Source organism: Archocentrus centrarchus, chromosome 22 (genome assembly GCF_007364275.1).
Source record: "Archocentrus centrarchus isolate MPI-CPG fArcCen1 chromosome 22, fArcCen1, whole genome shotgun sequence".
Lineage (NCBI taxonomy): Eukaryota > Metazoa > Chordata > Actinopteri > Cichliformes > Cichlidae > Archocentrus > Archocentrus centrarchus.
The window spans coordinates 19883934-19897604 of NC_044367.1; the positions used below are offsets into that span (position 1 = coordinate 19883934).

The 13671-nt window shown below is 40.5% G+C and overlaps 1 protein-coding gene across 4 annotated transcripts in view; it reads left to right on the forward strand.

Annotated features, from left to right (window-relative positions):
* Positions 1 to 13671, forward strand: part of LOC115772162 (DNA (cytosine-5)-methyltransferase 3A-like) — a 45329-nt gene that overhangs the window by 15619 nt on the left and 16039 nt on the right. For 2 of the 4 annotated variants that reach the window (XM_030718150.1, XM_030718151.1), the window contains exons 5-11: positions 1497 to 1543; positions 2218 to 2364; positions 10580 to 10945; positions 11723 to 11881; positions 12131 to 12238; positions 12796 to 12952; positions 13151 to 13297. In XM_030718150.1, coding sequence (XP_030574010.1) covers positions 1497 to 1543; positions 2218 to 2364; positions 10580 to 10945; positions 11723 to 11881; positions 12131 to 12238; positions 12796 to 12952; positions 13151 to 13297 — 1131 coding nt within the window. The remainder of the gene's footprint in view (positions 1 to 1496; positions 1544 to 2217; positions 2365 to 10579; positions 10946 to 11722; positions 11882 to 12130; positions 12239 to 12795; positions 12953 to 13150; positions 13298 to 13671) is intronic. The other 2 variants (XM_030718152.1, XM_030718153.1) reach the window with 1 other exon arrangement.

Here is a 13671-nt window from a genome sequence, read left to right on the forward strand (position 1 = left end):
TTATTACTGTACCTGGTTACAGTGAAGCACATTTGTATAGTTTAACTCTAATATCTTTAACTGCTGCATGAATGTAGACTAGTAAAACTACACTAATAACCTGGAGGAAGCCCCTCTGAATTATTATGTCAAAAATGGTTAATGCTCATTTTTCATCAGCAGTTAGTTGCTGTGGTTGCATTAGGGACTTATTGTCCATGTAATTGGAAGTGTTCAAGCCAAGTACATGGCTTGAAATTTTAGGCTGCCCCAGACACTTGTTATCCCAAAATAGTGGTCTTCTATTGTACGGTGAGAGACGTTCTAAGTTGTCTGTCGTACAAGTCTTGACACCAAAGACAATCTGGCACAAAAAATTCTGACAGTGTCTAAAATTTAGGAAATTTCTGGTATAACTTCACCAGCTTTCAAAGTGCATGGAAAAGAGCAATAGTGTAAAGAGGTTGAAACTCCAGCAAGACTTGCAGTATGAAGAACGACTCCATTGCACATTGGTCAAGTAACAAAGTCGTTCTTCATACCACAAGTGTTGCTAGAGCTTCAACCTCTCCCGTGTCTAATTTAGAAAAACCTTCTCAAAAGGCATCTGCTGCTATAACCTATGTCTTCCAACCAACCAGCAGGAATGCACCGTGAAATGATGGGCCTGAATGGCATCAGTGGCAATAAAATGCGCTAAGCCAAATGATTCCACCAACCAAGAAGAAAAAATTGTTGCATTGTGACAGCAGAAGCTTATTTGTATGAAGTGTCCCCCTTTCTCAAAATTGTACTTAGCTAGGGTGCTTGGATGAATTAATCACTCCTCAGCTCTGTAGTAAACAAAGTAGGAGACTATTTTCTCTTCCAAGTAATGTAGACAAGTACTGGCTTTTGAATCTCTTCACTACATACCTCTATCTCCATCTACAAAAGACAACTGCAGCAAGATGAGACTCATGTGTTGATCCAGTTCAGGCTTTGGAGATTGGCAGGGAGATTATATGCAGCCCCAGAGTCACAGACGTGAAGCAGTGTGCTGTTGCCTTTAAAGCTCGCTGTCAGCAGTGAGGGAGGGGCAATGTTAATGGTAGCCAGCTGTGTTTCTCATGAAGGGGGGATATCAGGTCAGAAACACAACATTTGCAAGTAATCCTGGCCACCCTCCATCCTCATCATAATCTGGGCAGCCACTCCAAACCCTCTGGGTTGCATCAAACACTCGCATGGCACCTGAGCACACAAGCTCCTGTGATTCCAGACAATTGTGAACTCTGAGCACGCATAAGGACTTTCCCTGAGCTAGTATCTTTCAGCAGTTTATTAACTTGATTTAATTTGATCAAACACATAATTTATGGGGTGAAATGGAGGGTCAGATTAATAAATGTGTAATATGGTTTATTGATGGATGAGAGATCACTTAAGCTCAACACTGATGCAAGGAAAACTGATGCCAGCTCCCTCTCTCTTATGAATGATTCAGGCCATCCATTGTGTCACTGTCTTTTCTCTAGATGTGGAGCACAAGGAGGAGGACGGGAGTGATGCAGTCAAGACCGAGGTAAGATTTCTGCCCTGTCGTGTCTTTATTCTTTGGCTGATGTGACTCTTCAGGTGTCTATCACACTGCAGAAGTATAGCTTTCTTGTTGGGGGGGGCAGGTGAATTACTTTTCCTTTCTCAAACCAGAAATCAAATCGGTTGGCGTCTAGATTGAACGTGGCATGGCAATGTTTTTTTGCTGAAAAATGTGAGACTTTAAGTTTATCCATAAACCTTTTGCCCTCCCATAAATGTAGCAAAGAAGCCTGCACTGTATCAGTACTATTGCACAACTGGAGGCTAGTAGTTCTCCTGCCTTTGGACTTATGAAAGAAATGGTACCTAATGGTGTATAAATTTGAAATATCAAATACACTTGGGAGCTTCTTGTATTAGTCAGTACTGTTGGCCTTGAGTCTATTACCAGAGAGTTGTGATTAGACATGGTTACATCACTTCTTCCTGCCTGACCAATCACCAGCATGTGAGACATCGTTTTTTTTTAGCAATGTAGATAACCCCATCATTTTAATTTTATTATTACCCAATTGTTACCTAAACTCTTAATTTGCAGGTTGTAGCAACAGATCATAACTTTTACTACAAATCTGGATGCTTCCTTATGAGAGAAACTCTCAGAAGGAGAATCAAAAACAAATAGCTAACTTTTTTTTTTTTTAACACCTTAAACAGGGAGGTCGAGGCAGGCTGCGAGGGGGAGTTGGTTGGGAGATCAGCCTTCGTCAGAGGCCCATGCCCAGAATAACCTTCCAGGCTGGTGACCCTTATTACATTAGCAAGCGGACCAGAGAGGAGTGGCTGGCCAAGTGGAAGATGGAGGTGAGTACCCCAGCTCTGTCCCAGCCACCACAGACAGCAGGATGAGTGACAGGCGTTGAGTAAAGCTGCCAGGGTAAAAGGTAGAGCTCGTAGTGCATTCAAAGCCAAGTGTATTTGATGGGTCATTTGATATCTCATGAAGGTACCATTTATTTCAGTGAATTTCCAGGGTATACTGGCTCAGTAGGCTTCTGTGTCTCCTGGCTTAGTTCTTGTCTCTTGTGTTGGCAGAGAAGAAATCACACACAGCTGTGTAAATCACATCAGTTTGATGCCTTGATATGATTCATACTTTCTGGATGAAAATGAGTTAAATTTAGATTTGTATCACTCTGACTGCTTTTGGTGTGTTGATGCTGAGCTGAAAAAAAATCAAATTTAACAATGCAGACTCCTAAAGAGCAGATTTTCTCTGACTTTGTTAATATGGAGTGTACCTTAATTATTTAGATTAGATTTAAGTTTAGATTAAAAGAATGGACTTCAAAATTAAGAAAGTCCAGTCTGATCCAATAAGAGTAAGATTTTGACAGTTTTCTCAGATGCTTATATACAGCGCAGAGAGGTTTATAATTTAGATAATATAATAATTATAATTTTATAATTTAAGAAAGGATTCTGGATTCATTGTCAGCATATTAACCTACTGTGTAATAACTGTGTATTCATTCATATATAAACAAATAGTGTATTAGAGATATACTGAAATTTGGTAAGTTTTCTAGCAGTGTAATTACAGAGTTGTAACAACTTGATGTGAAGACATTGCCTGACTACCCACCATCTGCTTAGGTGCGCTGTGTACTCTGCTATATGTGCTACATCGTAGGCAATGGAGTCAGAGCTCAACCGCTGGACAAACACCAGCCGGCCGTACTGCTTTGAAAAGTAATGAGAGTAGCAATCATTTCATCTTTCAGCCCAACAGTCGCAGAGCAAACTTAATTTTATTTATATGGCACTAAAATATAACAGCAGTCGCCTCAAGGTGCATTATATTTTAAAGTAAAGCGCCAACAATGTTGCCTTATGAGCAAGCACTTGGTGATGGTGGAGAGGGAGGGGCAGCCATCTACTACAATGGGATGGGCGTGAGGGGAAAGAGAAGAGAAAAAAAATGAAAACAGAGAGAAAGGGACAAAATACAAACTATGGGAGGAAGAAATTTAATTTGCACATTTACAAAATTTAATAGTGTAGTAAAAGATATGATGGGGGCTGATCATTCAGGGCTTTGTACGTCAGAATAAGGATTTCAAATTCGATTCTGGATTTAACAGGGAGCCAATAAAGAGAAGTTAAAATATGATCTCTTTTTGTGGTCCCTGATAGTACTCTTGCTGGAGCAAAGAGCATTTGCAAACCAGGAACTTGGACATGTTTATTTTGCTGTTAAATGATGTTGCATTATGGTACAGTTGGCCTTTTTTTGTTGTTGTTTTTTTCTTATTTTTGCCAGAACTTGAAGTGGCTACTTCCAAATAAATGAGGGGATTTTTACACAGATATCATGAAGGCCTGAATGCTACCTTTATGTCAACAGATTTAAGACTTTATATTTAGAATATCTATCATCTATGAATTCATCCATTCTTCACATTGTTTACTTACTCCTGATAGTAATGTGGTGGTGTGCACCTTCATCTGTTACATAATGAGGAGTCTTCCATTCCTTCTGCTTCAGTGTCTGGCTCTCCTCTCCTCGGGGCCATAAAAGTGTCTCCAGAGAGAAAATATTACCAAATTAGCAGAACATACCGGGGTCCTGCAAGTGAAATGTCATAAAACACAAAGCAAGTGGGTAGTTCACTTTTTCAAAACAGAGGTGGGTTCTCCTGAAGAAGTAGCTGTACAAGTAAGGGATTTAAGGGGATTTGCAAGATGCAAATTTTGAATGTACCTGCCCCCCACCCCTTTTTTCTTATCTGGCTTATTGCAAGCTTTGAACTCATTTGCATAAAGGGTATTTTGTTTTGACACGAAAGCCCGATATGATTCATATCCCTCAATTTTGGTTCTGCTCTTGCTACAAAGACCTTTGCTGTTGCATACTTGTGCAGCACGGACGATATGGTGTTGAAAGGCTGTCTTGCACTTTCTCCTGGATCTCTGTTTGTTTCATTTGCCGTGTGTTACAGTGGACTTCTCCTCTCTCCCTCTCCTTTTTCCCTCCTCCATTCTTCCACGGACCCCTCCCCCAGCTATGGAAATGAACTCTGTGCTATGGATATGAGGGTGAAGATGAGGTTTGCAGCAAATTTCCAACCCTGCTTGCAAGACAGCCTCTTGGCTCGTTGCCAACATTTTGCAAGTCCTCTCTAGCCAACCAGAGTTCCTGTCGGCAATCACCTGACCCTGAATTCCCAGACAAAGAAATGTTCATGCTTTCTTTTTTTAAGCGATCTCTCCTACCCCAAGAGTGGGGGTGGAAAAAAAACTCTAGCCCCACACTGGATTATGAGGGTTGCACGCTGGCGTGTATGGGTATGTGCACTGCATTGTTTGTTTGATAACACTGGGGGATAGTATGCATGTCTGATTAGCCTGCTTACAGCGAGGGGAATATGCTGACTTCAGGTATTTCCACGAGAATTGTTGTGGACCATCTGCTCTGCACGGCTTAAAGGGAAATGTCTCTTTAAAAAGGGAGAGGGAGCAGGCAGCCTTAGCCGTGTTTGGGAAAAAAGTTACTTGCATGAAAAAAGTTTTTCCCGTGGGGTGAATACTTGCTCAAACTATTTCCTGCTTCAGAGCAGCAGCTAGAAATGTCAGAATAGCATTGTTTTTAGAGGTGAAGTATATTTAACTGAAAAAAAAATGCTGTTTTTTTCAGAGCCGGTATACTTCACCTTACATAACATGCAACTAGGAAAAGGGTGAAGTTGTTGGTTAGGCCTCAAAGCCCTTTTCCTTCCTATCTTTGTGCACTTTGTTCTGTTTGACTCCTAAAATAGATTATTGTAACAACAGTAACTCCATTAAGTAGAAAGATTTTTAAAGGCTTTAGAGACTCTTTGGGGAGCTTTTTTAATAACTCCACTTTTGTATTAATGGAGAACTCTCTAATATTCCTAATTAGCTCTTAAAAGGATGCAATACAATGAAAAACAGATGGTCTTTTTTTTTTTTTTTTTTTGGTGTGACCCCCCACCCCCACCCCATCTGGAAGGCCACTCATGAAATACCCAGCCTTTGTAGGGATCTGTGCTAAAATCAACCTAATGAATGCAGTAGCCACAGAACCTGACACTTGTGCATTTCTGCACAGTAGTTCCACCTTAAAAGATTCCTCAAGGTTTAGGATCAGATTATTCTGCACTTGGAGTTAACTACACCTGTTGTGACTTAAGGTTTTATTAGTTCTTCACAGTTCTACTCAGCAGATAAGCTCAGGTCTTTCGCACTGAAGACACATCGCATTACATTATCCATCACACAGTCACACAAATGAGTCCCCGCTGCGCCTCCCCTGCCTGTTGTGCATGACAGACTACTCCATTCAAAGGTCAAACTCTTTTGTGTTGTTTTAAAAGGCTCAGTGTCATCTTTGTGACAGTGTATTTCGTCTAATGTTTAGCAGACCTGACTGTTTTGATTAAATGGCATCCCTCCTGAAGCTTCAACACATTTCTCTCTGATATCAGATTTGACTTTTTGTCTTTGTAGCTGGATCATATTCGTTTTTATGTGCACAACTGTATTTGATCTCTGCAGCTGCACTTCTAAGTGTTTGGCCCTTTAATACTGAGACAACTCTAACTTGTAAAGTTAACAACCATATAATAGACAGTTGTTGACTGCAGCTACACAGTAAAAGTGACCTTTTTGCTAGCAAGTGCAGCCAGATTTGATAGTAAAGTATCATCTGGACACCCCAGAGACCCATATCCCTTCTCTTTTTTTCCCTCCCTCCCAGTGCACTCTGTCACCCCTTGAGCCCTCAGGGTATCATGCTGCACAGCCTCTAAGTCAGATTATCCCTTATTGTGCGCCCAACATGTCTCCACAGTCTGCCAGAGGCTTGTAGAGCTTCTGTTTTCTCTCTGTTTATAACAAAGTACTATCACTGGAAGCCTAGTCTTCCATTGTATTTATATTTAACATCGTTTTTTGGGGGGTGGGGGCTTGTGTATATGTTTTCAGCACATTTATTTTGCAGTGTTTTTACAACTACAGCATGTCTGCCGTCATTTTTGGTATTTGTGTTCAGCACGGCGTGACAGCGGATATAAAGTGGTGGTATTTCTGAGCTGTCAGTGACGGGCAGGCGTGTGTAAGTGATAAAGACCGCATTGTGTCTCTGCTACCTCCTTTCGTATTTTCCCCTTTAGACTCTGAGGGCCTGTCTTGCTGGTGGAGCTGCACACACACTGTGAGGCCCCCAAAAGGGGGCATTTACAACTGGGAAGAAGTCCAAAGACAAATATCTGGTTCTTATAGCCACTGTACTTTCTCTCCTCCCCCCACTGGCATTTTTAGCGTCACTTTCTCATTGGCTCCGAGGAGAAGGAGCCCTGGAGACAGTCGTGTCCTAAAAACACAAAAAAGAATGCAGAAAAAGCTGCTTTATTGGCTTTTAAAGATAACTCAGTATACCTGCAGTTACCAGCCACCAAATATGAAGAAGCTCACTCTGGATTTAATTCATAAAACCTCTCAGTCAGCTCATTTCTTCCTGCCTGCACCAGCGACTGCTCTCCTCGCTTGCCCATTACATTGCAGATTGTTCCTCCACATAATGTAGCAGTTTAAATGACATTTGTTAGTTTTTGCAGTTCACCAACTGGAACCGCACTTCCACGCAGGCTCTCGAACACTAACTTCAGTGTTCTTTTGCTTGAGCCTAACACATATGGCCTAAGGCTTTGAACCATCCATCCCGCACTACAGTACAGATATTTATAAACCACAGCAGAGCCTCTTGATTGAAGAGCACATGTTTCTACTCTTATGCGCCGAAACCCCTCCCCACGTTCGGCACTACCTCCCCTTAAAGGCGCTATTGTTTACTAGTCACACTGAGGGAGAGGAGGGAGGGTTGTGCTGTACTCTCTCTTAGCCTCTCTGCTGTTTGACTTTTTTCTCCTCTTCCCACACGCACTATGTGTGAGATATGAGAACCTGAGAAACACTTGAGCAAAAGTAAGCACAGCTGTGCAGCACCGCTCTCACGTGGAGCCTATAGTATGACCAGCACGTGTTTACATATGGGACTTCACATATTCTGTGCGTGAAAAGGAAAAAGAAGGAAAGGAAGAAGAAGAAAGTAAGCATGTGTTTGCAGTCCTACCGTGTATGTGTTTGAGTGAGAGAGACATCAGAATGAGTGCAGCTGTTGGGGATTTACTCTGAGAGGCTTAAGTCCCAGCTGTGTCTCGTCCTCTCTGATCGACCTAGTGGTTTAGTGTCAGGTACCACAAACCAAGTGAACTCGTCACTGCAGATCTGGACACTATAGAATTACTGTATACAGGGCTGTGTGTGAATATGCCTTACAGTCAGAGACAAAGACATGTTTGCAAAGGCTTCCACTCTGCATTCACGCAGCAGAGAGAGGTGTACCACTTTTGTTCTACATATAAACGGCTGCTAATTATATCAGCCTCTGATATAATAACGATATGTGGGAGTCAGAGTTATAATAGTTTTGGATTTTACATTATAGTTTAGTTTTAGTTAGTTTTTACTTTTTTTTCTCTAATTCAGTTAGTTTTAATTCATTTTCAGAGTGGTTTTTCTCGTTTTTATTAGTTTTTATTTTTGGTTTCATGCTTAGTTTTAGTTAGTTTCAGTTAGTTTCAGTATTAGTTTTAGTATTTTCATACCTGATCAGGTGCAAGATTCAAGGCGCAAAAGTGACTATTGTGTAATGAAAACTTGACAAAAGATACAGTTTACAGAAATATAGTCAACAACCAACTGTTCACAAGACATGCTAAATTTGTGTATTATTAAGGACACACATGAACATCAACAGGGAGAAACAAAGAAAAACATGAACTCCCAAACTCAATAAATTCTACAATAAACTCCACAATAAACTTCAGCATCAGTGCAGCAGATTAATAACACCTACATGTGGTGTTAAACAAAAACAAACTCTTTGAAGGAGTCAAAGCTCAAATCCAGCTGCATCCTGATGTTCTCACCACCTGAAGCTGCTTCTGTTTTAGAGCTAGCTTGGTTAGATGCTCGCTAATTAAACCTGCAGGGTCTTTGCGGCCTCTGTACACAACCTACAGAAGTTGCCGACCTCATGTCCACATTTATGCTTGTGTAGCTGGATTGTGTGTGTTAATTACCTTGTGGTCGTGTGCAGGTGTTTGTACTCAAAGAACCTCCATACGGGACTCTGCCGCTTTCTCGGCAGACCGCAGCCATTACTTTGCGGACCTGCGCGGTGAGCGCACGCACATGCGCACTCACACAGTTGTCCTGTGGCGCTCCCAGCTTAAACTCCGAGAGCGGAAACAATGATTTCATATCAATCCACAAGGCTTAAAATGAAAGTCAGTTTATCGATAATTTCAGTTAGTTTTAGTTAGTTTTGTAAACTCACAATTCAGTTTTAATTAGTTATCGTTTTTTCCTTTTAATTATAGTTTTTATTTATTTCAGTTAACGACAATGTTTTTTCAATTTCAGTTTTCGTTATTTCGTTCGTTTTCGTTAACTATAATAACCCTGGTGGGAGTAAAACATTTCATGCATGTTCAGATTTATGGAAGATTGAGCTGCGTAACAGAATTTCATTCTTGTGAGTAAAAAGCTGTCAGATTTGTTGGCAGTTTTACATCTTTCTTACTTTTGTGAAATATTCCTTCATTTTCTTCCATGAGGTCAACATTAACCATATGCAATGCAGTATGTGAAAATGCAGCTCAAAGTCCAAAATTATTTTGAAAAAATATTTCTTATAATTTCAAAACTTTTACATAAACAAGCAAGCAAAAAAAAAAAAAAGGATTTCATTCATGTCTTTGTTTATTTTCTATGAATAATTGTGAATTATTGCGGTTTAGTAACAATGCAAATACATTACTCAGTTGAAGGATGTTCATAAATGATTAAACTTATGCTCAATACTCCAGTAGGTTTACAAGAAACTGTTGATCAAACACAGTCCACACAGTATCATCAACACAGACTAAAGAAGGAAAAGTTGCCAGCATTACTGAAGGGTCACACACCCAGGTGTGTGTGACTGCACTGAGCAGGGATTTCTCCCCTTACAGCCAAGATGTTTGCCGGACGAGGATTTGGTGCAAAAAAGTTTATCTGCAATTTATGCATCAGAAACTGTTTAATACACTAAATTTTTAAGACAGTTTTGAGAGATATTACAGAGCGAAGATAAGCTAACAAGCATGGGAAATATTGGTATTGTCATTGCTTGGCTGTTTTTTGTGCAAAGCTGTCTTTGGTTAGGTTTTCCTGTGCTTTATTGCATATTTTGACAAGAGGGTGGCATATTAAGTTATTAGCTAATGCTTGGGTAGAAAGGGGGACACATTGACTCTCTGGGTACATTGCACTGATAAAGATGGCTGCTAATTAGTGCTAAGTAACATTTAAATAAAATGCTAGAATATCACTCACCAAAGCTGGAGCACAGACTTCTTGGAAAGGTAGTTTTTTTTTGCACAGTGAGTCAGGTAGTTGCTCCTAAAGACACAGTGACTAGAATTAGCTAAGTCTACCACACAGATAGCTGTTAGGGCTGCTTGTATCTGCATCCATCTGTCAGTCAAACTGGCCACACCCCCAACTTTAAGGCTGAATAATGTTTAAACTGGGGTGTAAAAAAAAAACCAACAAAACAGATCCTGCACAGCTGCATGAAGGGGTAATTTTTCTACAAATAGCAAAACTATTTTTTTTTAACATGGGAGTATATGGTTATTGAGTCACTTTTTGAGCCAGCCTCAAGTGGCCAATCCAGGAACTGCAATTTTGTACACTTAGAACGTGGCTTCATGTCCCTTCTTTTTCCATTTAAATTACACTGTTATTTTTCAGATTTTTTTGCGTTAAGACATGTAGGTCTGATTTGGTTGCATTTATATAGTTTTTCGTAAATAATTTTGTTAAATCTTATGCGAGTATAAAGTCTTGATATCTTGATATCCAGCTTAAACCTGCTTAAACTCAGTGACTGCACACGTGATGCGAAAACATATGTCCTCACCTCTATTATCTCTGGGCTTTGTTTCAGGCAGAGAAAAAGGCCAAACAGATGTCAGCAATGAACGCGATGAAGGATCACGAGGAGAATGAAACAGAGACCTGTAACGAAGAAGTCTCAATAATCAAACACCCACAGCCTTCAAAGCAGCAGCAGCAGCAGCAGCAGCAGCCACAGTCGCACACTAAGTCTCAGTCACAGCCTCAGTATCAACAGCAATCACCGCTGTTGCTGCCGCAGCAACAGCAACAACTGCAACATCAGCAGCCACCTCAGCAGCAGCAACAGCCCACTGACCCAGCTTCCCCTACTGTGGCCATGACCCCTGAGCCTGTCGCCATTGGAGAAGAAGACAAGACATCCCCCAAGACTCCAGACACTGAGTCTGAGTATGAGGTAAGATTATATTCGGCATGACTGCCACTGACTCGTGTCTGGTTGTAAGCTAACAGGAAGTCTCTGTTGGATAAATGATTCAGTTTAAGGTGAGGGTTAGTCCTTGTAGTGCAAGTGACTTCTTCAGTCTCAGCTAACTGCTGGTTTCTCCAAACTTATAAACAGTACATTTGCATAATGACTCAAAATAGCACCAATGACTAATGGGCTGTGAGTTCAGTTTCCCTGATCGTTAGTATGCAAATATTCAGACCATTGATCTGTGGCCATGAGTGCCATTCGCAGAGAGTTTCTGTGATCTGTTTATCTGGGTGATTGAGTGTGCATCAGGACAACTTTCACATATGCCACTCTGCAAACCCATAAACCAGCTGCAATCTGCAAACTTGTCTAAAGGGGGAAGTATTCAAATAAACAACAGGTTTTTAATGATGCATAAGTTTAGGGGCTATTTATAGTAGATCTGTATAAATCAGTTAGTTAATTCATTGAATATTTGACCTATTTTCAACTTTTTCTGTAGTTTTTTCCCAAATAAAAATGACAGCAATTATTCAGATATTTTATGGGAGAGTGAGAGTTTAGCTTGTTTAGGAAAAAAAGTGATTTGTGATGTTGTTATGGTCACTATTTTCATGTAAACTTTTTTTTTTATCTAAGGGATCTAACTGTCCCAAAGTAAAAAATATCCTTAGACACACTGTTGAAAAAAAGGTTTCACAACTCTGCCCTCAAGCCAAAGCAGAGGGGATGATTTGTCTTTTATTTCGGCTGCAGGACGGTCGTGGTTTTGGCATCGGGGAGCTGGTTTGGGGGAAGCTCCGAGGATTCTCTTGGTGGCCAGGCCGCATCGTATCCTGGTGGATGACGGGACGCAGCAGAGCTGCTGAGGGAACCAGATGGGTCATGTGGTTTGGAGATGGAAAATTCTCAGTGGTGAGGATTCAGAGCCAACATTAATATTGCTGTTAGGTCTTTTTTTTTTTCTTTTTCAAGGAAAACAGACTTCTGTTTATAGTGACAGCCACAGACTTTATAATGAGCTTTTTGGTTTTATTTACTCAGCTAGATGATCCTTTAGAGTATAAACATCAAACTCAATCTCCAGACAATTTTTACTTCAACATGATTTCATTTGGCGTAACGTGGTGTAAACAATATTTTATTTTCTGTGTATTTTCACAGGTTTGTGTAGAGAAACTAATGCCTTTAAGTTCCTTTAACAATGCCTTTCACCAACCAACTTACAACAAGCAGCCCATGTACAGGAAAGCCATCTATGAAGTCTTACAGGTGAGCTCAAGAGCAAATTTTATGGTACAGCTGCCTTTCTAGTTAATGCTCCCTTAATCTTATACACAGAATATGGCTGATATTTCACATCTGTAAAGTAATTGTTTGTTTTCAAAATCTGCTGCATTATTAAACCAAAGCCTACTGACAGTTGGCTTGGCTTGTCATGTCATGTTTATTTCATTCAAAAATGTGTGGTTTACAGTATAAGTAATAACTGTACGCTATGCTTCCCAGTCTTTTCTGAGCATCTTCAGGAAGAAGCTGTTTGAAAAGCTTGTAGAAACATTCCTGTAATTACCATAATTTGCAAAGGCAAATGCAAAAAAAAAAAAAAAGAAAAAAAAAAAAGTCATTTAAAAATAAGTGCTCTCAATGAGAAATTCAAGAGCAAAATTATCCAAGACACCCCGCAGACAGAGCCCTCTCAAATTATCCTCCCGGTATTTAACTGAAGGCGACAAAGTACCAACTCTGAATCACTCGAAGATCTTGACTGTAAATATCATATGATAAGGATAAATTTTTGGTCAAAAATGTTTTGAATATCTTTGCAGGTGGCTAGCAGCCGGGCAGGAAAAGCCTTCATGGCCTGCCCTGAGAGTGACGAGACAGAGACCTCAAAATCAGTGGAAATGTTAAACAAGCAGATGATTGACTGGGCTATGACAGGATTTCAGCCCACTGGACCCAAAGGCTTAGAGCCACCAGAGGGTAAGAGAACATCACTATTGTGAAGCTCTAATTGTTGACCCTGTTTATGACCCAGCTGGAAGAGTTAATACTTGCCATGCCTAATGGCATAGAAGATGTAATCTACTAGTCTTATCAAGGATTATGACTGAGTAATTCATAACATCCACCCATAACATTTCCTGCAATATGAATTGTTGCTTATGTTGTGCACTCCAGAGGAGCGTAACCCATACAAAGAAGTTTACCCTGAGATATGGGTAGAGCCAGAAGCAGCAGCCTATACACCACCTCCGGCCAAAAAGCCTCGCAAGAGCACAGCAGAGAAACCCAAGGTCAAGGATATCATTGATGAGAGGACACGAGGTAAGGTGGCTCATTTATTGGGTTATGTTGGAGCTGTGAACTCTGTGCCCCGCTCCTTGGGAAGGTCCCAGTAGTGTTTTACATCACTGTAGTGGTCTGAGAGGTAAGGTATGGACAAGAGATCCATTAGTGGGTGACATGAGAAGGCAAAAAAGGCTCCGGTTGCGCTAAAGATAATGAGTAGAAGCTCTATCTAGATACACAGTACTCTGTCTTTATTAATGGATTTCTAGAATTTACTCATCCTCTGTCCATCATCTCGTCCACATGAAAAAAGAGAAAAAGAATTGCAACTAATAACACAACCAGAGCTGTTATTTTGACTGACCCATCAAAAAATCTTTTAGTTACATTATTTCTTTAACTCATGGAAG